Source organism: Lepisosteus platostomus, chromosome 12 (assembly GCF_059453375.1).
Source record: "Lepisosteus platostomus isolate fLepPlt1 chromosome 12, fLepPlt1.hap1, whole genome shotgun sequence".
Classification (NCBI taxonomy): Eukaryota; Metazoa; Chordata; class Actinopteri; order Semionotiformes; family Lepisosteidae; genus Lepisosteus; species Lepisosteus platostomus.
The window spans coordinates 32698065-32724059 of NC_142622.1; the positions used below are offsets into that span (position 1 = coordinate 32698065).

The following is a 25995-nucleotide window of genomic DNA, read 5'->3' on the forward strand; positions in this document are numbered from 1 at the left end:
CTAGAGTTTCCACAGTGAGTGTAATTAATCTTTTGACTTTGCACATATCTTGGTTAATAGAGATTACCCGGACCTATGAAAGCACCAGATGAAGTAGTCACAGTTGAATGAAAACCCTTAACCTTGCTCTGCTGAGGGTCCCAGCCCATTTTAAGTTATTTTTTTTCATTAGGTTGACATTTTATCCATTACCTGTCTGTGCAGAGGGAACAGCTTGACCACACTAAATGAGAAGAACTAGAAATATGAAAAATGGCAGCTTAAATATTTTTTGATGAAAAGCATGTCAGGTTTTATATGAGGTTCGGAATCGAATTTGCCTCGCATCATTAGAGACAATTGGTTAGAAAATTAGGTTTATTTAAAATTCAAATGCTTATGCAAATGACCCCATCTAAGTAACATGTTAATGGTCTGGCCCTCGTGTGTGAGAGGTGATCAACTTACAAAAAGAGTCAGGTAGCCACTAAATGACCAAGGGTGGACAACAGATGGTGTGGGAAATAGGTGGCAACAGCAGACTAATGCAGCATAACCCTTTGTCTCTTGAGGCCCAAGGTCAAGTTTGAAACTAGTCCAAACGAAAAGAACACTGTGGTCTCAGATCCTGAAATCCTGAGTGGAAGGCAATCTGCATTCTAATTTGCAGGTTGTCGGGAAGATGATACAGTAATTAAGTGGCAACTCGGGACAAGAAATTATTACCACTCTATGCAATCCAATTCAATTTGTGCAATAATGTGATTGAGCTACAGTATGTGTCCATAGATTTTAGGTGGAGTCTCCAAGTCCAAAGCAAGGAGTCAAGTAAAGTATATGTATTATTTCAGTTATATCAGATATACAGTTTTATAAGTCCATTTTAAGATCATATTTATGCGATTATCTGCCAACTTTTTATTTATTGCTGTTAACTGTAGAGCTTTAAAAACAGTGATGAGACAGACACATGGCAACTATTTTAAATTATAGCATGAACATTAGGTGTATTCATATATTACCTAAGCCGTAGTGAATTTAAAGGAGGATTTGTGCATATTCATATGATAATTCTGTTACTTTTTCCTAAAAGCTTTACATAAATGCTTCATCACAACATTATTTAACAAGCCCAGCCAGGAATTCTTGACCATTTTTAAACACTTCTATGTATAAGAATCTAAAAACATTTGTGTCACTCAGATTTACAAAAATAGATGAACATTACATTTTGTTTCGTTTTTTATTTTGTCAGGGTTTGGCAGATACAAGCAGCAGTCTAGATTACATGCTAAATAAAAAAGTCAAAACACCCCAAGAAAAGATAACTCCAATTAAGAGGAGCAAATTATCTCAAAATAATTACACATAGGGTTTGTTGACCTCAGAAGGCTGTTATTGTGAAATATGCAACAAAATACTGACTTGTATTTGTATGACTTGTGAATGTGTCGCAGCACCTTCAGTTAAAATCACTGCAGTAAACCAAGGTATTGTTTTGTTTTAATATGTTCGAATGTATGCTTGGAATGAGGCCTACTTCAAAATAAAACTTACAATATATTGTACTTATCATTCAAATTAATCTCTTGATCACAGCTACAGAACACACGACTGAAAAACAAAAATAACAGTTTCGACAGTGTTGTTGCGACCTATTTGAAGGCACTCTGCTTCAATAGATATTCCCGTGAATAGGTTTTGAACACTCAAAGGGTTTCAAGGATTAATTCCTACTTTTATTTCTCGTGCACTGTGTAAAATGTCAAAGCTGAAGTATGCATGCTTTAACAACTGAAAGCTCAGCTCTTAGCTCTTTTTCCAGATAGGCTGGACTCCTTTAGGGAAGAAAAAAACTCTTTGGTACAGTATACAACAATGACCTACAACCTGGATTTGGCAGTCCAGTGCTTTAATAGCTTTTCTCTTTCCTAGCGTTAATCCCGCATCAGAAGGGTCCGCTTGTCGGCACACCAGTCTCCATTTGGTGGTTTGAACCAAATCTTTGAGCAGACGTTGCCATTAACTGCGACCGAGAAATACTCCAACCGGCGCGTCGCTCCACCTGCCGTCGGAATGGGAAGGGGTGGGGGAGGAGAACAAAGTAATGTAGCCAATTCATAGAGGGGGATTATTAGGAGGCATGGGAAATTTGGCCAGGTTACACCCCTACTCTTTTCGAGAAACGCCCCGGGAGTTTTAATGGCCACAGAGAGTCAGGACCTCGGTTTTACATCTCATCCGAAGGACGGCGCCAGTTTACAGTATAGTGTCCCCGTCACTATACTGGGGCACTAGGACCCACCTGGACCGCAGGGTAAGCGCCCCCTGTTGGCCCCACTAACACCTCTTCCAGCAGCAACCTTAGTTTTTCCCAGGAGGTCTCCCATCCAGGTACTGACCAGGCTCACACCTGCTTAGCTTCAGTGGCCAGTTGTGAGTTTCAGGGTGATATGGCTGCTGGCCATTTAATAGTTTGACAGAAGGAAAAAAAAAAACAGAAACTCAAGTACAGTATATGATTTCTCAGCTTCAACCGATGCTGAAAGATTCTGGGGAATTTGTAGACTGGAGGAACCCTGATTTGTACTGAGTTCTACCAGACAAGATTAATGAATAATTGTTGTTTCTATTTATATACTGCTTTTCATCCCAAGGGATCTTGAAGCATTTTACAATAGTTTCTTCATATTAATTTCTGTCTAGATGTGTTTACAAATTTCTGTCCCTTCAATTAGATATTTGAAAAGAGTATTCAAAAACAGTTTCTTAACTTCAAACCAACTTCCTCTTACAGTGTTTAAAATCAGTAAAGTTTTTTTTATCTATTTCCGGGAGCTACAAAGTACAGTATGTTTTACAATTATTTGTTTCTGTGATATCTTTAAATTTTAGAATTTCATTTTAAAAATGAATGCCCATCTTGCTCACAGCTGAAATTTGTCAACATAGTTGACTCTCCGTCTTTCACTGCTCCTACGGAGCTCCAGTCCATTACCCAATCTACTGTTCCATCTGGGTGCCCACTCCTGCCCAGGACAGACTGGGATGATACGACCCCCCTCTTCCTGTATTCCCTCACCAGATGTATTATGTAACATGAACGTCTCCACAAGACAGGCCCTGATAAGGCAACGATCCACCCACAATTACTCAGCACACCGTGATATTTGTAAAAATACAGAAGTTTGTTGAGTTTGACTAGTTTAGTAATCCCAACTACAGATCGTGACGCATATAGCCTGTTTGGTAAAAAGAAAATCCTGGTTTTTTTGGGGGTTCTCTCATTTTTTTCTGTTGACAGGCTTTAAAAATCCATAGTATAGCCTTGTCTTGCGTTCCTGTGCTTCTCAGACAGGCTCAGGTGTGCTACAACTACTACCGTGAATAAGCATCTTACCGATAATGAATGTATTTAGAACACTTCTGCAGGACTGTGGATCCTCAAACATTAGTATACAGTAATAGGAATAGAAAAACAACTGACAGTTCTATAACTTTTAAAAAACAGTTTGATCTGCAAACTGTTCTGCTTCCTTCTTGATGACCCTCTGTCAAGAAGGCTATCCAGAAGCGTAGGTGGGTACTGTATTTTGTCTAGTCGTAGAAGCGCCTTTTTTTTACACTATTTGAATGAACAAGACCTGGAAGGCCTGGTCACCCTAATGTCTGGGTTATAGGCAGACAATTCAAGGACTCAAGGGGCAGGGTGCAGCAGGGTTTCTCATTCTTTAGAAATCAACATCATCAACAGTTGAAGATCTTTGAAAAGTGTTAAATTTGGTGCAGTAAAACTTATGATTAAGAGTAGGCATGGAATAAAATTCCACACCCCTTGTCTAGGTCTTATGACTGAATGTTTTGGTGCAGAGGTTTCAGACTCATTTCCTGTAGGGCCTGATGTTTTTTTTTTCTACTCATGCTCTCATTTATACCAATTGGTCAGATTATTTCATTAACAGCACAATTTTTATACTTTGCTCCTGGCTCTGAGGTGTTTTCTAAGCAACAGTAAGTAAAACATGAAATGTTAATGAAACAACTGTTTTAGTAATCAACTGTAAAATATTTTTTTAAATTCTAAATATGTAAAATTAAAAAAATGTTGTGTAATCGGTGCTCAAATTAGAATTAAAAAATGAGAAGACACTAGACCCTCCAGGAACTGACATAATTGGGGAGGGTTTTGTTATTCAAGACATCAGTATAGCATACTAGTGTATGGCAAAATAAAGTGGTCTTGCTTGTTCTAAACTCAGGACAGATCTGTTTTTGTATTGTGAAGAGAACATTTAAAAGTAAAAAAAAACTTATTTTATTATGGAATCACAGCAATGAATAGCGAGGTTAGAATTAAAAACAGGGTCTCATGCTCAGTTCTCTAAATTAGACGTTTATGTAAATGTTCTTGAGGTCTTCTGTAGTTGATAAACAAGACATTCACTTCATTTAAGGTCCAGTTAACAATAATCATCTTAGAGCCTGGTTAGAAATATTAGAATTCAGCACCTAGTTAAATAATCACACCAACAATGTCATCGAGAACGTGGGTGAAACAAAACTCAGAAGACACGAGTCCCTCCAGGAATTGAGTTTGAGACCCCTGTAATAAGGGATGGAATAACCCAGCGTTGTCTTGCAAACTAATCTGAGACAAGTATGTGGAGACGAGGTCAAAACTGTCACGTCCCACAACCTGTTAAGTAATACTAATATTATAAGGAATAACCGGGGGGAGGGAGGTGGTAAAGTGGTACTGTAATATGTTGTCTTCTGCTTTTCTGTTACGCAGGAAGAATTACACCGCTGGTTAGTTCTACCATGACATAAAATATCTCGTTTCAGTTTAACGTAGTAGTGTCCAAACGGGGGATTTCCTTAAAATAATTTTCATAAGAGTTGCTCTGCCACAAAACTTTGAAAATGTAAAAAAATAAACCTCCCTACACTGCGCATGCTATTAATTTTGTCCGGAGAATTGCCAAGACCAACAAGCACATCAGAATGATTTGTTGAGGTTGCTTACATGAGAAGAAATACAAATTCTTTGGCTTTGAATTATTCACAACACTGAGTGATATGCAGCTTTGTATCAATTATTTAACAAATGCTGATTCTCTTGCCCATCCCTTTTTAAAGCACACATTCTAAGAAAGTAACACGTACATTAACTCTGGATATCAATGTTGACACGAAATGGTGATATACGTGTATTCGAGTATGCTTTAGGTACAGGAAGGGGTTTAGAAAAAAATAATAAACAAATTTTGGCCATGTGAATACTCAGATCTCGGTTCACATCCAGACTCCCCCACCCCGTGTTTTTCCTTGACATTATCATTTGCGAGCGAGTCCGATAGAATAGAAGCCATTGCCTGTTTAATAGCTGCTGCTGCAGCAGCACTTCCGCTCCGCGAGAGGGGAGAGACACGAGCCCAGGCAGCGGAGTCACAGACACAAAGAGAGGTACCGTTTAAAAGACGAAAATATTCTTTAATGCCAGTAAATACTCTCCTTAACGGCCCCCGGTAGGTCTCTGGCATCGACAGGGGGCCGCCTGTAGAAGTTTTTGCGGGGTTAACGAGGATATTAACCTGTCGGAAAAAGCAGAATGAAGAAAAGGATCCGAGCGACGAGTGGAGCTGAATAGACAGATCGGTTGCAATGTTGAGAGGAGAGAGAAAAAAAAAGGAGACACTGCTGATATACCCCCGCAAGGAAGACCAGAGGTTAAATTGATCAGTTGGATGAAACCCGTTTGAGATTTTAGGCTTTGGTTAGTTGTTTTTCGGGGTGTGAAGTTTGATCAACTATATGGGGTCTTGGGGACTGAAAAGCAAGTCAAACATTTCCAGAATGGATGCGACGTTGGGGTAGCCAGATACATGAGAGTACGGATATATATATATCTATTTATCTTTCATTAGCTGTGTTGAGCTTTACCCAGTTCCCAGCTTTGAGCTGGCTGTCTCTGAATTGCTGGGGTGCAGGTAAATATTCATTCCCACTCCGGCGAAGTGTGTTGTTTGGGAGAGGAGCACAAGGCGTTGGGAGGAACGGAGGAGTTCAGGACAGTTGTTTGGCACATTAGTCTCGGACAGAAAGTAAGTTCCCTTGACTTCAGAAAATGGGAGTTTAGGGGGGTGTTTTGCCCTGGCTGCACAACTTCACACGCAGTCTTTAGGAGTGGCGACCGTGAGAAGGTGCAAAGAGGCTGATCTGGGGGGTAACCCCACATGCCACAGGCGTGTCGTCTACCAGTCTTATTTGGTATGTATTTATTTCGGAAGCTAACCCTCGATTCCCTCTGCTCGCCTTTCCAGGTTGGGTTTTTTTTTTCGTTCCGTGCGGCCGGTATGTCGGATGAGGATTCGAGGGCCAGTACTAGCTCATCGTCGTCATCTTCCTCGTCCTCCGCTCAACATCAGAAGGAGAAAGAAACAACCAGCAAGAAGAAGGAGAGCAAAGCCAGTATGAGCAAAACCTCCAAACTGCTTTCTACGAGCGCAAAGAGGTAAAGGGGGAATCGGTTGAGGGCTGAGCAATGCCAGTTATCACCGGTCGGACAGCCATTGTATCGGGACAGAAAGAGTTAACGCTTAGTGTGATATTAGCAACCCTTGGCTGTGTGTGATCTAGTTTTCGGGTTAAACACTTTTTTTTTTCCTTGGGAGGACTGCAGTAGCGTCATACGAACCAACTTCGTATTAAGATGTCTTTGGAAGCTCATCCCACCAGTTCTTAGTCCTGATAGCTTCCCAGCCCGAAGAAAACCACCCCTTCTTTGAGAATGAGTGGGTTTTACTTCGTATTTTTTTTAATATGATTATTTAAATTCAGGCTCATGCTTAAATAACACTTTCTCCCATGCAACCGATGCTTCCTCAGACGTGTCTCCTTTAAGAGATCTCACAACAAGCTCAGCTATTCTGTTTCAATGGGGAACCAGCTCATTTGCATATTAGCTTAAGCAGTTTATTGCGAAAATTAGGAGGGGGGGATTGGCGAAATTCCTTCGGTAGCTGCTTGTAAGGCGAAGGTATTTTGGCTCCAGGTGAGGGCCACCCGCGAAATCAGTCCAGAAGTGGGTTATTTCATCTTTAAAATATTGGTGAATAGGAGCTGCTGGGAGCGGCCATGTTTGTTTCGCAGGCAGAGGTCAGCAGCTGTGCCTGCGTGCGATGTAAATCACTGATTCCTTCGGTACCGACTGATCGAGACTAACGAGTGGTTTCTGTTTCCTTCAGAATCCAGAAGGAGCTGGCAGATATCACTCTGGACCCTCCTCCGAACTGCAGGTACCCGGGTTTTGTTATTTTATTATTACGGTTTGGATTTCCCTATCAAGAGTGCTTCCTTAAAGGCGCAGAGCTTGGCTGTGAATTTGTGTCGGCCGACAGCAATCGCCTGGTACCACTCGGGAGATTATTCAGTATTGTGCTGCATCCTTTTTGTGTTCTGGCAAGAGACCGTTAAGGCATAATCAGAGATACTGTGCGAGATCCTCGTAGTCATCTAAATAATTTAGAAAGGACCACACCGGTTTTTTGTTCCCTAAGAGGTGAGCTGTTAAAAAGAAATCGGATTCCCTCTGTGCAATGCAGAGGAATGGGAGAAGGGGTCGGGATTTTCCCCCTCCTTGTGTCATTGCACAGTATAAAGGTTTCTTTTGGCTCAGCAGGGGCAAAAGAGAAATAGACTTTACATTAACGGAAATAGCAGTGATTTTATTTTTGATGGCGTTTGCATTCATCTTACACAGGCACGTAAAGCTGTTTCTTTAAACTTATAATGAGAAAGATGCACCTGTGCAAAATATACTTTCAAATGTGTATTGCCTCTTTATTTTGCGCAGTTGTTTAACAGTTTAATATATTGCACTAATACATTATATTTAAAGTATATTTTCCAAATAACTTTGAGGACATTTCACTAAACCTTTTCAACACCCTTATTCCCACAGGGACTGTTTGTTTTGGGATTGATTCGGTGAATTGTTTTTTTTTATTATTAGTATGCTAGTTCTGTGTAAGATTTTACAGTGTTTTTATGCTGGAAACCTTGCTTGTCATTGGTCAGTAATTGATTGTGTACCTATAACAATTCTTAAAAAGCTGTCTTCATTCAGGCAGTTGGTAACAATAATGAGTTGCATTTATATATTACTTTTCAGCTTAAAGGATCCCAGAGCACTTTCCTTTATAACCAGGGTCCCACTTCATCCACTACTCATAACAGAGATAGAGGTGTAGCTTTTTTTGCATCACCAGCTCCAGTACATTGCAGATCAGGTGTGGAAGAGAGAAATTTCTTAAGAGCATGAGATTCACAAATGAAAGGAAGCCATTTGGGCCATCTGAGCTGTTCACCAGTTCTGCTTCACCAGGTGGATTAAAGCAGAAATGAGGTACTCCAGATTGGGCAAGACCAGAACAAAAGTCAGACTGGACATCTAGGTTAACGCCCTTGCGCTTAGAAACAGTACCGTGGAATCTTTAATAACCAAGTCGACAGGATCTCATTTTAGCATCTCATCCACACAACAGCACCTCTCCCTGCACTTTATATTATATTTACTTAATACAAAGTAAAAGTTTCATAGAAACAAGGGGACTAAACATTCTTAGAAACTGAGAAGAGGCGGTTGTCTCCCTATTATTCTTATTATTGCCTTTATGTTATAAGCGCAGAATTAAAATTAAGTAATGTTATGTTAAGATTGTATCAAATCGTAAAATGCACTGCAATACCATGCATTGTGTACAGTTTTGGTCGTCGCAACATAGAAAACAAATTGCTGCTTTAGAATCAGTCCAGAGAACACCCACTAGATACATTCCAGGATTTAAGGGAATATCCTACACTGACAGGCTGAATGAACTGAACCTTTTTGGTCTTGAACAAAGACTATGAGGGGACCTGACAAAAGTATTCAAAATCCTCAAAGGCAACGGAGTTAATTTCTTCAGAGACTTGAAGCAAAGGGCACAAGTGGTAACTTAAATGAAAGTTCTTTTAAAGCTAGGAACAGGAGGCATGCCTTTATCCGAAGGGTTGTTGGAGGATGTAACACGCTATCCCACTATGTTGTTCAAGTCAGTCCCTGGTTTTCTTTTTAAAGAATGGCTGGAGGAGATCCTAGGAATAATTCGGTGGTAACTATGGGGTAGATGGGCCAAATGGCATCCTCTCACTTGTAAACCTTTCATATGGTTTATGTCCTTGAGAGAAAGGCTTTTCAGCCCATAATACAAGCGCCTATACTGGTGAACTACACCTTGCCAATAGTTTGTAGCACCAGTTAAAGTTAAATCTACTGATTTGTTGCTGATTGTATATACTGAATCAGCGCTATAAAGAAAAGTAATTTAGAAATAGTAAATCACCCTCCCCACTGCCAACACTACTGGAGGAGGTGGTAAGCAGCAGTACCCCAACATCGCCCAAAAGGATGAAATCGCTCAAGAGGGAATATTCCCTCCTGCCACTGGTATGCTCGACAACTGCTGTTTGGGGGGGAAAAAGTGATACTTGGTCAAAAAGGTTGATAATCACTCAGTGGATTTATGTGCACCAATAGGAAGTGGCTGATGTATTGCAAGACCGTATCCGAAACAAAAATGTTGCAAGACATTTAAACAAATCTTGTTCTAGCCATAGTGAAAGCATTTTGGTTATGTAAATAGTGTAGGTTGTTCTGTTAGAATACATGTTTTGGAGAAGCTCTAGTGATGATTTTGGTCCAAAGAATTCAAGCTCTAAATACTAATTTTATCCTTTCAGGCAGGTAGCATTTCTTACATTTTGAACATACTTTGTTATATGGTTTTCAGTCACACAGGCCTAGGTTTCAGTTTCTGCTGGTTCGTATTAAAAGGGACCATTTGAGTTAATATGCTATTCAACACTGCGAAAAATAAAACTCCAGGATTCACACTTAAACATCTGTGGCTAGATTGAGATATGATCATTGTTTTTTATTTTAATCTGATCTGTGAAGTGGCCTGGCAAGCTATTTCTTCTAATCCTTAAAATAGCTTTGCTTTTTCAAAATATATTTGAGTCCTTGTTATGCAATAGATCTATTTCTTGCCATATATTCGTGGGAGTGTTATAATGTTTAAATATTGATGTTTTTTATTTAATTTGGGTTTTCTTTTTGATTATAAATATCTAATATTTTAATAGAAATAAAATAGATGGCGGATGTTGGTTTGTTCTCTGTATTTGACACAGCTGAGTATCCTACATTAGTTTTCCTGCATTATTGCTCTGTATTTGCGATGACACCACAAGAGGATAACATTAGTGAGACTGGAATATCAAGTTCTGTCATGTGATCTGTCTTGTTAAAACTGATTTGGAGCAGTGTTTCCCAGTCTTTTTTCTTTAAAGCCCAGTTTGTTTGCTTTTTAGAAGTTTTTGGGAAGAAATGGATACATATTAGCGTGTTAGACTGGTCTTGAACAATAAATATTTCATAGATGTTATTGAAGTCTGGAAACATGTTTGTTGTTTTGCAGTCTTTAATAACAATCAACACAAAACACTTATATAGTTAAAGATAAACAGAAGAAATACAAACAATGGTTATATTAATTAGAAGGGAGAGGAAGTATGCAAGAGTGGTTTATAAGATATCAGGAAAATTGGGTTTAAGAAAAAGAACACTTCCATTTTTCCACATTTATGTGGATTTATGTGTTTTTTAATATTTTGTACCGTAAACTTCAGTGTAAATGTTTTTTTTTCTGTTTAATGGCATTGTGTAAGATTTGTAATTGTTAACAAATGCAGTATACTGCTCCCACTCAATTGGGAATGATTGGGTATCTAACAACTGGATATTACTAAAAAAAACTGCAAAAGTAAAACTGCAGACCGTACAGATAAGGGAAGTGAAACCTACTATAGTTTACATCTGTCACGTACTGGACAGATGAGTGTGCTTTCTGACTAGTTTGTGCTTTGAGAAGTGCGAATGATGTCGAGTTTTTGAACTGGGTGAGCACATTAAGGTTAAGTCGAGATTGAAGAATGGGCGTACGATCCACTTCTCCATCTGATGATTTGTGTAGTGGGGCTGCTGGCGCATAATTCCTGCCCCGCGTCACCTGCATTTCAGTGATAGATGAAGTGTGTCCCTCCTGTATGTGAAGTGCGTGGGGATCTTTTGGTATGGAAAGCACTAAACTAAGTACTAAAGCACTAAATGCAAACAATTCATTTTAATGTTCTTAAAGCCATGTTGGGCAGTGAAAATGTAAACATTGTACTTTTTAATAGAGCCATTTTGTTGTGATGTTTTGGAATGCATAAATGAGTTCTGTGGTATTTAGCACCAAGTATCTTTTGTGAAGTTTCAGTCACATAACAATAAATATTATTGTGAAAGTCACAGAAGGCTGACTGAATGGTTTACAACCCTGTAGAGGGAAAGATTGTGATTAATATTGTGGGTCAAAAAAGCATCTGTTTTCTTTATTCAGTACAGGGCCCCAGCAGTGTTAACCACTGCACCATCATGTCACTCCTCAAACAGCATATTAACGAGATTATTATATATATTAACATGAGCTGAAGTACATGCAAACCTGCATCTAAATAGTAACAAATGTTCAGAGTCATAAAACAGTGTGACATGAAATAAGAGTAATGATGTACATTCTGTTCTTTTTTATAAAAAGTATGCTCTGAAGGATATGTAAAGTGTCCTTAACTGTAAGTGCAGTTTGTATCGAAAGTGTGTGATCCTGTGGTTATAATTTGCCAGCATTTGTTTCAAATCTGTTCGCTCTTGTAGAAAACCATTCTAGAAAATGGATATACCTTTAAAAAATTGCAAAAGTAACCGCCCATTTCTGGCTTTCTGGCTGGATAGAACTAAAGATTAAATTGGTAAAGACAGAGTAGAAAAAATGTATTTTCCGATTGCTTTAGGACAGTAGGTATCTTTGCTTCCAACATGAAAAGAATGGCTTGTTAATCTGCTATTGACATGTACGTCTCATTCATTCATAGAAAAGGAGTGCTGAGTTTTTGTGTGTTTTACTTTTGGGTTAATGTAACACTGTCGTTATTGTTAGCTTTTGTCTTTGCTGAAACATTTCTACTGTGAGGTGGAGTACTGGAGACTGTGGTCATCTGACCAAGTGTTGGTCTAGAAATAGGAAGTAATCTTTAATATCAGATATTTGATGCAATGCCACTGTAGATCAGCAAAATGCAATAAGGTATCAGCTGTTTCAGCACGGCTTTTGAGAATGCCAAAAAGCTTGTGTTTTATTCTCTCTCAGGGATAAGCAAAGGTTCTGTGCGACAGTGCATCGTTCAAGCACTGGTAATTATATTAGATCTTGACTAAATGCACAATGTTTCCATATTTAAGCATTCAGTTGTTAGCATTGGCATACTCACTGCTTTTAAATGTGCTGCAAGTGCATCAAACAAAGTCACTGCTACCAAAACAGCATTGGCTTTCGAAAGCTAGGTTGGGCTGCTGTCGTTAATTTGACCAAGAGTGATTATAAAATTAAGAAATTATTCAAAAAATGCATTTAGAGTCTAAACTTGCTTCTCTTCCAAAGAAGGAATTATTTTTCTGCCACTTACCACACATATCACATTCGCCTCATGAATGTAATGCAGTTGACTTATCAAACCCCAGTTGAGAAATGTCATACCTAAATAACTGCTAAAAGCATATAGGATACAATTTTTATAATTTGTGGCCACATTTTAACACTGTTTTCATGTCTAAAGACCGTGAGGATTTTCTAAATCTGTATCATTTTGTTCTCTCTGCTTTTACAACATTCCATCTTTAATGGTTTTGACATCTAGTGAAATGTCAAGACTGCTAAGGGGAAATGTATTTTTATAGATTGAAGGAGGCCAACAATAATAAAAAGGGATAGTTTTCTTGCTGAAACTTGAACTGTTGTTGACTACAGTAAGAACAAAAGCCTTTATAAAGGAAATGAAATTGCTTTTGTGAATTATTTCCTAATAATTATTTAAATTGATGCAAATGCAGAAAATTGGAATAAATGGCAAATAAACCAGTTTTTAATTCGGTCATTGTGATTTACACTTTCACTGGTGTGATCTTTTTATTGTAGAATGTGTGCTCATAACGGCACACAGGCATTTTAAAATTCTCTGCGCTTTATTTTATGTCTTCTTTTGAAGGTTTATAAGCTGGATTTATATTTCTGGGTCCTACAAAGTCTATACCAAAAGCTTGTCATCTTTGCTGTAATAATTTAGTATTCCACACTTCACTTACATTTTGCTCAATCATGGTCATACTGTATTTAAAGGCTTCGTTTTAAAGACTATTTTTTTTACTTGTGTGCTTGTAAACTGTATTCATTATTATGCACATTTTAAGTGTATTTGTTGTTTTATTGCTCCATTTCTTCTTTCCCCCTTAAATTGAGTACACTTTGTATCACAACAAACGCCCTTTAGTTTTGCTTATGCTGTACTGCAGTTGATAATGTAGAATGCCCTTTGGCTTTGATGTGGCGATGGAAAAAACCTAGTCTCTCTCCATGTGTAAGTCTGTCCCTCAAAAAGAAATATTGGCCTTTGTATTTATGGTGTGTTAAAATCTGAAAGAATGTAAAAAAAAAAATATTTCATAGCCACGGGTTGTTTTCGATTACTGTGAGTTGTTAGATATCAGCTTGTGGCATAATTGGGGTTTCTAAAACCCTAAGGTAGGCATCTAGGTTGTTGCCACAACTATCGGTAAATATATTCTGCTGCTCTCGCCTGTAGACACGATTTTGGACGGTTGTCCTGCTTCTGCACAGGCAGCCCTCCTTAGGAGTTGTTACACTTGGTATTTGTTTACATCTATCTCTGTTTGAATAAGCAGCACTTCACAGATAATAGTTCAATGTTTTCTCACTCTGACAGTGCACGTGATGAAACACTTTAAGCTCGCTAATGATAAAGTATTGCCTCACGCCACAAGGGTTACACATTTTGTAGAGGATATAGCCTCTGAGGAATGTCAGCTACCCAACATCCTGATATTCTCTGAAAGAATTCTGCTAAAAGGAATGACAGATTTTTAGTTTTGGAAGCATGCTTAATTATTAAGGATTAACACAAAGGCATTCACTAGTTACATGTCCAGCTTCTTCTGACAGTTTGTAATTCTTAATGGATAAATGTGCTAAGTTAATTGTATGCATTATGGCAGTATATACAGATTATTATTTTGGTAAATTCCAAAATAAAGGAAAAACTTCAGTAAATGTGCGAAGAAGGCTTCAGGACACCTGAAGAAGGCTTCACAGCCAAAACATTGTGTTCTCTCTCTTCTCTTTTCAGCATGGAATAAGCCTATTACTTGTTCCTTTATTCAACATAGTGTTTCATGAGGAACAATTGCTAAGCTGATGTTGTGAAATCTGAGGGAAAGATGTCAAAATCTAGGGGTAAATGTGGACAAAAGCACATCGCAGTGATGTCTGTGTGTTCGATAAGCAGTTCCGAATCAGTTGACTGCAAATGCCAATCGGAGGCATGAGCTGGTAGTTTCATCAAGTATAGTCTGTCGAGAACTTCACAGAGAGGGATAGTAGTGGTCAAGTTGCGGGGATAAACCCCTTATTACACCAAAATGCCAATACCAATAAATACAAAGCCATTCTGAGTGATCTTGTTCATCCTGTGGTGAAGCATTTCTGTCCTGATGGGAGTGGAATGTTCCAGAATAACGATGCTCCCATTGGTCACTGAATGGTTTGATGAGTATGAAACAGATGAAGACCATATGCCATGGGCATCTCAATACCAGATCTCAGCCCAGTTGGGAGATTCTGGAGTGGCACCTGAGACGGTGTTCTCTGTCACCATTAACAAAATGATGGAATTTCTTCTGGAGGAATGATGTTGTAGTTCCAGACACTTGTGGAATCTATGCCGAGGCGCATTGAAGATGTTCTGGTGGCTTGTGGTAGCCCAACTCACTGTTAAGACACTATATGTTGGTGTTTCCATTTTTTGGCAGTTACCTGTATTTCATGCAAAATGAGCATTGTAGGCCAAAGAAAAAGGTGTACCCATCACTGTAGGTGGAAAGTTTTCTAAATTTTCCATGAAATGTGAACGTGACCCCCCATTTTAAGTGAATGTTGGTGTTTTAGAGCTTTATGTCTTTTGAGATATGCGTCTTTAATTCTGCAATCATAATGGCTTTACATCCTTAAGGAATAGTGAGAATAAGAAACATGGATGTTGAAGATGGAAATAAATGTTAAAATGCATTCATAAGTATCTATTGTATTGATTCTGTTATAGCTGAAAATTAAAAGCCTTTCTGGTTAAGAATATAGGTGCCATATTTTTCTAATCTCCTCTACGTGGTACTTAGTTTCCCATTGGTTATCAATAAATTTCTGAAATTCAGAAAAAAAACCTGTTTTAACAGAAAGCTGTTGAAATGACTTTCTCTTTAAATTGGGAACACTTATGTATTTGAAACATTCTTTGATCAGAAAACAACTTTTTGCTGTTCCTAAAAGAACTTTAAATAAATCTGTATACTCTAGCATCAAAGCTTTATAGATTTCCATCTTAGTTAAGACTTAAACTCAGAATCTGAATTTATTAATAGAATTATGAACATTAGTTTCAGAAAATTACATTAAAGTGCTACAGAGTCTTGTGTTTTTTTAACTTGTTTTCATTCTCTTCAGATGCTTGAATGTAAAAGTCGCATAAAATGGCATGACATGTTCAAACTGTTATTTACAGGCAGTGAAGCAAATTTGAAATTACTCTTTAGTTTTGTCTTTTGGATTTTTTTCCCCACAACCTGGTGTCTCATTTCGTTTCTTACCAGGAAGCTCATTAAATTGTTTCTCTTTAGTGCCTTTTCTGGTACAGTGCTTGTCAGCAGGAGTCAGATTCGATCTGCGAATAAAAACATATCAGTGCAGGCTCACATTGGCTGACAGGCCAGTTGGCAGAGAATCTGTTTTGAATCCATTTGTGGATTTTACTCTTCTTATTTTCTTTATGACTTCATCAAAACAACATCTTATGTGTTTGAAAGATCACATGTAGTCACCCTTGGGACAACTGATAATCTTTCATCATGAAGTAAAAATGGACTTCTGTTGGCAGATCTAGTCTTTCACTATTTGATGATATTTTATAAATAGTTGAAAATTACCAACCAAAATTTGTAAAAAGGAAGGAATTATTAGTGAATTTTTGTCCTGTATGTATAATGTGTGTTGTGTATCTTTTATGTTTTAGAATTAAACTGATGCATTCGTGAGATTTCTGTTAAACACTGAGTTAAATACGAATATTCTAATCTATTTTAAATTAAATGTGCTGCTGCATAAAGTTCAAACAAAAGAAATCTCAAGAGAAGACAATTTTACTGCATGGAAAATTAGCTGATGTTCAGAGAATACTGAACACTTCAAGGCAAAACTAGGTATTTAGTTATGGTTGCACGCAACTCATACAATACCATTTTTTCTAAATCTGCGTTTCTCTGCAGTAAAAAAAGTGTTCACCTTTTTCATACTATTTAAAAGCGCTTTTATGATTTTGTCATCTAAGCCATACAGTATATGAATAATTCATTTTTATAGAGTGGTCTAGGCTGTAATCCTCAGGATGTTGTTATAGGAGAGAATAAACTGTGACCTTTGTATCATATTTCTAGAAGTCTTGGGAGTATTTATTTGCTGTCGAGGTAACGCAGGTCAGTCCATTCTTAAATGTTTCAGTAAGGTTATAGTAGGATTTTATGTAAATTTGAAAGATATCTGAATTCTGAATCACTTAATTCAATATCTACTCTTCATTGCTGATACTTCATGGAGAAAAGAAGCATAAGAAGAGATTTCAAAGGTTGTGTGTTAAAGGTATACTACAGTGTTCAGCTGGTGTTCTGAATTATATGGCTGACACTTTTATCCAAATTTTCACCCATTTCTATAGCACCATAACTGGGGCAATTCGGGCTGTCCTCATGAAATGCATTTTAAGTTAAATAGGAACACCTTTTGCACATATATCGGCATGTAGTAGTATCTGTGTTCCGTATTAAACTCTGACATTTCCCTGACTATTTTCCTTTGAGATCTTAACAACACGTGTAGAATTTCAAAGTTGTCCGAGGGTGGCATTTGTGACGTGTGATAATCTGGTTTTGGGGATGTAAGTGATAATTAGGTTTTGGAGTATTTAGAATGGGAAACGCGATTGGGAGAATCCAGTACAAACTCCCTAGCCAAGCTACTGGAACTGGAGCTACGAGTGGATCTTTTAAGAAACAAACTTATAGGTGTGGGAGGGACCAGAGTTCCCTTTAACTGACTTGATTCATTCATTCAATTGATTAATAACTTTAAAGTGATCCCAGTAAAAAAACACATGATTTAGGATGACATATAGAACAAATGGATTAGGGATCTCCAGGACCACTCCTGGTTTGAACCTTGGGGTTGAGGAGCTTCCTAGAGAAACAGTGGGACCTTTCAGAGTTTGAGGGAGGCCTATGAACTGTTGTGCACTACATTCTCCTAAACACTGTCGACCGTGGTGTGCACACGAAGAGGAGAGACTCTAGCAGAGAACGCAGGTTCATGCCTGCCTCCACCCCATTCTGTGAGCCATGAGAATAGTGTGCAAAACCTACTTTGGTTTTGAAAGTAGCTTTCAAGCTAAACTGGAAAATCAGTTTTTGATGAGCCAGATGTTCAGTGCTACACTTATCTGTTCCTGCGGGTTTTATGGTAGTGACCTGTACATGGAACTGCTGGTTACGAAAATCCTATCCTGGGGCTCCCGAAGATGAAATACATGTAATGAAATTGTTGTATAGTAACTGAAATGAAAACACAGCTGAAGGGAGCAAAGTTCAGCAGTTCTAACCCAGTGCTCACTAGGCTTGGTACTGTGAATGATTTTAATAGCAGCTTTGTGAATGGTTTATGAAGCAAGGAAGGTTAAATAAGCAATACTGGCACTCCAAGGGTTACATAACTCGACTTCTGTAAATTTGACTTTGCGTAAAGTACCACCTTTTGTTAATTACATTTGGATATTTTTTTACAGCAATGTATATGTAATTGAAAATGTATAGCCATGTAGTGCTTCCTTAACTTGTGCTGTCTCAGTCCAAGAGCTTTTATCTTTTTCTTTACAGTCTTTTTAATACATGAATAGATTTTTTTCATTCTATTGCAGTATGCAGTGTATATTAGAAAAGGTGTTCATGTGAACTAAGCATAGAGTGGGATTTGAATTTAATACCATCAAAGTATGAAATGGTAAACATATTGCTCAAGTAAAATCCAGCTTGTGTAAAATTCAACTTGCGGAACAATTTCTGGAACACTTATACAAGTCCAAGACTGTGCGTACATACAGTAGTTCACTTATGCCTTTAAAACAGAAATGAGAAGGGCTGATGCAAGAAGCATTCATTGATAAGTTGAAGTGTATGTAAATATATCATTTCAATTATTGAAAATACCAGCTGTGAGAATTCAAACAAACCATTTGTTATTGTTCCCTATGCACTATGGTTTAATGCTATGCAGTTTACCACAGAGGATTTTCCGCTTGTCAGGTCCTGCCTCAAACTAATTTCTGATATAAGTAACCTCATCTGTCAATGTTACATTCTGATAATCTTTCCATCTGTGATTTAACAATAGTGAACAGGGGTCTGCTCTGTTCGCAGCCATATAGCAAATCAGGTTTGCTGTGATGCTATTCTTCGAAGCCATGTTTTGTGATTGATACAGAAATGGTATGTGGTTAAAGTCCAATAAGATGCAGATGCCTTTGATACCCATTTGATACCAAGGTAGTATAGTGCACTGTTGTGCAGTATTGCGCACTAATAAAGAAACATAACTTCCCGATTAACACAGGTTTCTATGTTTGACTAAGCAGAACAGTGCTCATTGATATTGTCATTACTATAACAAGTTGTGTAACAGCAAAAAGGCTGTTGGAACTGTAAAATGGAAGGTACTGTATCTGACGATAGGTTAATTTTCAGATGACAATTTTAACTTTTTATTAACTGTAATGTACATATGTACATTTAACGGCTGTTAAATACAAAGGTATTGGAAATTGCTAGTACATATAAATAATGACAGACCACAAATTTATGATTACAGCTTGGCAGAAATAAGGATACTTTAGTGCTGGTCACCAGCAGGATTTTTGCATTGGCTGCTAAGCAACATATTGGCACAGTTTCAAGTGCAGTGAGTACTGTATTTTCGGTGTTCTGTGAAGCCATTCAGTGGATTAGCAAGCACCAAAACAATGAATGACTCTAATCTAGTTCAAAATAATATAATTTACATTGCATTTAGATAAATGCCTTCCAAGAAGCAGTTTGGATTCAAGCAGGATAGCACTAAAGAGAGGGATGTTATTTTGAGGATTACCTAAATTTGTCTCCATCAGTATGTTTCATTCAAGACGGTTTTAGAAAATTGGATAGCATTTTGATCCAATTCCCCTTTCTGCTTTTCGCGTTCACTACTCAAAATAGTTTGAATGATTTTATTTCGAGCTCCATTTTGTTTTTTAAACTAAGAAGAATGCAAAAAGGAGTAGAAAATAGATATGAAATATGCTGAAGTCCTAATGTAGACTAGTGTCGTATTCGGCACACAGCACTCAAGCCCACTTTGTTAACCATGAGCCCTTTGGTTGACCCTAGCTAAGCACTGCTCCAGAAAGATCAACCTAAGCTCAAAATGAAAGGAGGAAAGTCCCTGAACTCTAACCAGAGTCTGTTCATCTGTTTTGAAGCTGTACTCGCAGAACAATAACGTGAACGGGCTGAACAAATCGCTCCATGTGCCTGGCTACTTTTGACAATGACCCTGTTTTAGAGAGCCCACCCACAGCTTTTGAATGTTTGCTTTTTGTCTCCCATTTCTGTTAAAATTATTTAAAAGCCAAGTGTAACTCTGTGAATACTGTATTTTCCACATAAAAGTGGTCTGAAAAATTGGAAATAGTCAAACGCACGTCTGGCAGCAGTAAAATTGTCATTGTGCTATCTGTACTTGGAATGGATATTAACACTGTCTCTTCAGATCGAAGAAAGTCACTTGAGTTGAAACCGATGTAATTTTTGGTCTCCCGTCTCCTTGGGAAAAATTGCACATATTTTCCAGAGAACTTAATTTTAAATGTGCAAAATATGTACCACCTTTTCTGTTAATTAGCTTGGTCCAGCAAAAAAAATTGCAGATGGAGTGCTTTCAGTTCTCTTTTCTGTGACCTTAAAGGATTCTGCTGCTAATACTGAGCCTGTGTGAGCTGAGCATTCAGGCTTCTGAAACTAAGAGTGAAAGCTGCAATTAACACACCAACACCTTGGATTATGTTTCATGTGTGTTTAAGAACTTGCCGTCTTGGCCAAGTTTATGCAATAGGGGTATCATGTTTAAAGTGTTTTTTTTTTTATTGAAAAGATTTTCTTTGAAAGCATGATATAGTACAGCACAGTTAAGTAAGGTTATAAATACTTTCAGGCCTTCTGCTTTGTTTATAATGACCTTGTCATTAGGGAAACTTTTATATTTAACTGTCAAAATGATGTGACATCTCTGATTTAAAGGTTATTGTAATCATAGTTCCAATTAAAAATAACAACACCTATTATATATGATATCAAGCTGTTAAACCTCCCAGTACTCCTCCTTATCTCGCATAAATGCACAATATTATAAATAAATATTCGTAAATAAGGTTCTGTAAAATGTTTTCCAACTGTGAATTCTTATGACCATGATTTCATAGATTCATAGAACCTAAAATGCCAGTTCTCTTTATAGTGCCCGTAGGTTTTCATGTAGCTCCAGCTGACGTTATACCTTACTAACAGTGGAACAAAAGACATTTTCTGATGTGGCATGTTTTAGAATACACAAAGCTTGGTAGGGTATGTGTGTTCTGAATGATGGGTTCGAATACTTATTGTAGTATGATTGTTCAGAAGATTGTGCAGGAATAAGAGCATCTAGATCATTACACGTCCGTGAAGAGTTTAAAGATTGGGTTGACTTTCTCAGGGTAATGGTATGTTAATGGTGAGCAATACTGATGTTAGGATAAATACTTGAAGATTTGGTTTATTTCATTTTGTTGTGTATTTCCGTGAATAGCTCTGGGCTCTTCTGACCCCTTTTCTACAGAATGAAACTGCATCATATAGTCCTAAATAGCTGCATTTTCAGAAATGTTTGCACCTGTGCCTTTTGCTTATTTGGTATTTGGATATATTTATTGTGCCGTTTGTGTGATGAATTGGCGATTTCCATATGAGTACCTCATTCATTAGACATATTTCCAGGTGTGTTCTGTGGTTCTCACTGGTTTGGGTGGGCTGCATGCAGACAGGTGTGTATAGTTTAATGTCATACTGAGAGAATGTGGTGTAAATATTTTTGGTTCACTGAAATCAGTTCTTCCATTGGTCATACTTCTGTATGTTACTTAAATGAAAATTGTAATTCGCAGTCTGATTTTTACTCATTTTAATAATGTTAAAGTAATATTGCAATTACTCTGCACTTCTTTTGTATATAAGTGTAATTTGTATGGTTTATGTTCAGAAACAAATTGTTTCCACTACAGACTGGAAAAAGTTAAGATTATTACAGCAGAAATAAGCAACTCGGTGCTTCGTGCTCTATGAATAATTCATTAGATATCTATTTCTAAACTTGATTTTAGTATTGTATTCGTAACTAGTGTGGTTAAAGCATTTAGACTTGTGAAATTTAATTAGCCAAGAATTAATGTTGCAGTTGTTCAGTGATTTCCATACACTGTAGTGAAAACGTTAAAGCGCAGAAACAGGATCTAATTCTCCCACATCTCGATTCTAGATTAAAACCCGATACTATTCCAGTCTAGTATATTTAGATTGGATTTATTTGAATATCAAATGTTAGTATTATGCACGTTGCTTTTCCTTGTTTGAGCGTATAATAAATGCAACTCAATCTTGAAATCTTTCAGATGTTTATAGAGGCATTTTCAACTGGTGTTGCTTGTGGACACTTTATAAATACCTCTAGTAACTAAGTTTAGGCCTTGGAAGCTATGAGCTTGTTTGTTGCAAAACAACGAAAGCATTTGTTTTCTAGGAACAGTTCTACTTGTGTTTTGATATTGAGCTGGTTTCCTGTTTTAAATCTTGCTCTAAAGGTTTGTGAGTTTGCACTTGCTGCCATGTTTGGTTGCAAGTCTGCATGAGTGGTAGGTTCCGGAAACCTTGCCTTTAAAACGTGTCCTGTTTTTATCAAAAGTATTATGACCGCTAAACAGTTGGCTGAGAAGAAGGTGTTAAAAATCCTGTAATGGCAGAAAGCCCCATGTCTCTATTTGTTCTCACTTGTAAGGTTGCACTCTGGCTTGAGATGCGTAAATGTTGATGGCCTACTTACCCAATTACTGTGCATATGAGGCTGGCTGTGAGGAGTGTTGCTTACAACGGACAGAAGGTGCTATCCCCTAAAGCAGAGATACGTCTCGGCAGTTGAGCATCTTGGACTGAATCACAGTCCTAAAGAAGACTATCCAATTTTAGCTGAGGATTCATTTGATTGGGGGTAATGTGTCAGCCATTGAGGAAGAAGTTTCAATCTGCTGACATGCATGTTCTCATAGCATTTAGTAAAAAAAGAAAATTCACAAGCCGTTTATATGTGCTTTACTTTCTTTTGTATGTTTAGACCCTTTATTGGTTGGTAGAAATTTCCAATGGAGGTCTAAAATCTCACATACATGTCCTATACCGAATTGTCAAACATTTGAACTGATAGTCTGCTATTCACTTAGGAGTGTTTAATTGTAATCTTACTTCTTCCTTTCAATATAAACTGCATAATACATCCTGTAAGATATGTGTTGTCAAAGCTATTCATTTTTCAACAGGCAGAGTGAAGCTTTTCAGTAAGGATAACTGTTTTATGGCAAGCACTTGAAACCTCAGCAGATTCACCCCACTGACTTCAGAAATCCTGGACTGATTTCAGGCCACCCCCTCACAGCTCAACCCACAGCTGTCTAGTGGCAGACTACAGCATGAATTAGACTTGCAGGCTATAAGACTCACCCTGTGCTGCTGGCTAGAGCCTTCTATTGAGTGGGTTATTAGGGAGTTTCCACTGAACAGTTGTTCTAAATTTCATGAAGCCAGTAATGCTTCATGAGCTTTTGTTTCATGCTTACTTGTTTGAAAGACCAGACATTTCTGAAAGGGAAATCTCTGATTTCAGTAACATTACGTTTAGGCAAAATCCTTACAAAAAAACTTACAAGGCAGTTGTTGTAGTGTCCCACCTGGCTTTAGATAAATGTACGAAGGAATAAAAGTTTCTTAAAAAGTCAAAAGCAAACATTTATTAAGGTGTTAGCATGTTATATACATTGCAAAGCTATATTATTCCAAATGATTTTGTTGTTGATGGGAGCTGGATTTTATAAATGAAAGCTGTTCAAAATTGGTAGTTTGAGGATGAAACACTTTTACAGTGCTTCAGTGTGTGAGTTGTTTTAATTCTGATATAACAAATCTAGAGCAATTAAAGTTTCGTATGTGTCTTGTTAGGTGACTTTCCAAATTCTTTTGTTTTTCTTTCTCTGAATAACTATTCAAGTGTAGCAGAAATGTATGTGGCATCAATGAGCAGTGCATTATATTATATAATATAATATATTTAGTTCCTAAATTTAAAACTCACATCCTGGATGTGCATTATTCTTCATGCTGAAAAACATGGTAGTTACCAGCATGAAGGTGCTGTGCTCTGAGTCTGTTTGCATTACAAACATTGTAGCTATTTAAAGGTTCTGGTGGTATTAGATATTAGCATCCTAGTTAAAATGCCACATGTGTACTAACAGGAAAATTGTAGATTGTATAATGTAATTTGGCTAATTTGTATATAAAAATGTCTGTTAAATATACTGAACATCCATTAAGACACACTCACTCTTTTTACACATGCTTGATAAGACAAGATTAGTATCCAGATTTTGGATATTTTTGATTGTTAATATCTTTGTCCTTATTTGGATTAAATGATCATTGATAACTGTCAGAAGTTTATTTGAGTGACTTTGGCTGTTTAATAAGCACTAAATCAGTAGTTTAATCTACTGAATGGTGAAATAAAGATACTAAAAGGAATCAGTCTCGTTGGGTGACTTTCCTAATTCTTTTGTTATTCTTTCTCTGAAAAAGTATCCCATAGTAGCAGAAACCAGAACATGAGATATCAGTGAACGGAGCAATAAACCTGTGGAATGTCTTTAATTCCTAAAATGAAAATTAACATCCTGGAAGTGCATTATTACTATTGCTTAGCAATATGTCCTGTTAATCAAGAGACAACTCCTTAATGTCAGTGGTATTTTGGAGGCTGAACTTAAGTCATTGCAGGTCATTTGTGATGTTCATGTTAGCTTGATATTACAAAACGCAGACCAACAATAATAAGTTACAATTTAGGAGATAAAAGGTCATGACACATTAACAAGATAAGTGGGGAGGTCCAGCTGTAATGGTCTGTGCATTGGTGTCTAGTCTAGGAGAAGAGCTATGCTATCGAACACCCATTTTTAGGAAAGCAGGACATCACTGTGTATCTAAACAGAATTAATCTCTCCTGATTGTGTCCAGGCCAAACTGTTAAGGGTGTTTTATAAATGTGGAAGGGAGTTCTTTTGAAACCTTGATTTTTTTTTTCTTGTGGGCATCTAGACTTTCCACTGTTTCCAGTATCTTGAACAATGTGCTGTTGGTGTTGCTGAGATTGGAATATACATGCAAGAACGTGCAACAGAATGTTGTAACCTTGAAGGATTTCCTGTGTTTTGGCCCAGTGTTTTATTTTCTGATCAAACCAGACAAGTTTGATACTAGCGACATAGAATAAATGGTGCTTCAGTGGATGCATGTTGAGTATTTCTAAATGTAGCCATTTGATTTACAATGTTCAGTCTTGTGGATCTCAAGGTGTCGGGAGAACTCGGGGGCAAGGATTACACTAAAAGGTCAAATTTATGAAACTATCTTAATTGATAAAATTATTGAATTGGATTTTAACGAAAAATGTGAGTAGAACTATTGTGGTCATCAAAAACATATTAGTGGTCTGCAAATCTGTAAATAGAAGTGAATGAGTTAACTCTTGGGGTGTCCCTTCTGAAAGGTTGTTGACCCCTGCTCTAGTTGCTACACAACTCCCCTTTAGCTATTGATGACACCCTGACTGCCCTCTGCAATGATGATCCAAGAGCTGGGACCTTGGTGGTTGCCTTCTGCAGGCTCACCCTGATGTCACAACATTCTAGCAGGACAGCATGTCTTTATGCTAATCCTTTAATAACGGCCTTCCTGTGAACTGTGAATTAGACCGTTAAAGCATGGATCCCCTCCTTGCCATACTTGAGCGCCGCTGATTGAACATTTAGTGAGATGACCTGAGACAACGTCTGGATTCCAGGTCTTGGAGACCAGGGAACGTAACAAGCACATGCTTGTCCAGGCTGTATGAGAATGGGACAGATCCCGCAGCATCTGCAACCTGGTACAAAGCCTGTATACTAAATGTACACTTGTATTGCTACCAGTGGAGGCCTGTGATTTGTTTTTGCATTAGACACCTTGTTGTTGGTGCAAAAAGGATTTCTCGTATTTCTCATATTTTTATGAATTGGTTAAAGCTGTAATGAAATTCTGTTGACACCGAGATATACTCAGTATTATCTTCCTTTCTTTAAAAAAAACTATGGAAATAAAATAAAAATATATATTTTTTTGTAATATGGGAATCTGAAACAGTGTGATGTACAGTATGAGTTGAATCTTTCTCGTACTAATTGTATGCACCACTACTGCTGTGACGGGCCTTCGTCCTGCAAGGGTCAGCCGCAGTCCAAGCTGTAGTGTACATTTTGTAAAAATCAGTTTTGCAATGG

The 25995-nt window shown here is 37.6% G+C and overlaps 1 protein-coding gene across 1 annotated transcript in view; it reads left to right on the top strand.

Annotated features, from left to right (window-relative positions):
• The first annotated feature begins 5295 nt into the window (after positions 1 to 5295).
• The window catches only part of LOC148651416 (ubiquitin-conjugating enzyme E2 E1-like), a 28085-nt gene continuing 7385 nt past the window's right edge, over positions 5296 to 25995 (top strand). The window contains exons 1-3 of the mRNA XM_088601657.1: positions 5296 to 5445; positions 6303 to 6493; positions 7227 to 7277. Coding sequence (XP_088457783.1) covers positions 6336 to 6493; positions 7227 to 7277 — 209 coding nt within the window. The 5' untranslated portion in view covers positions 5296 to 5445; positions 6303 to 6335. The remainder of the gene's footprint in view (positions 5446 to 6302; positions 6494 to 7226; positions 7278 to 25995) is intronic.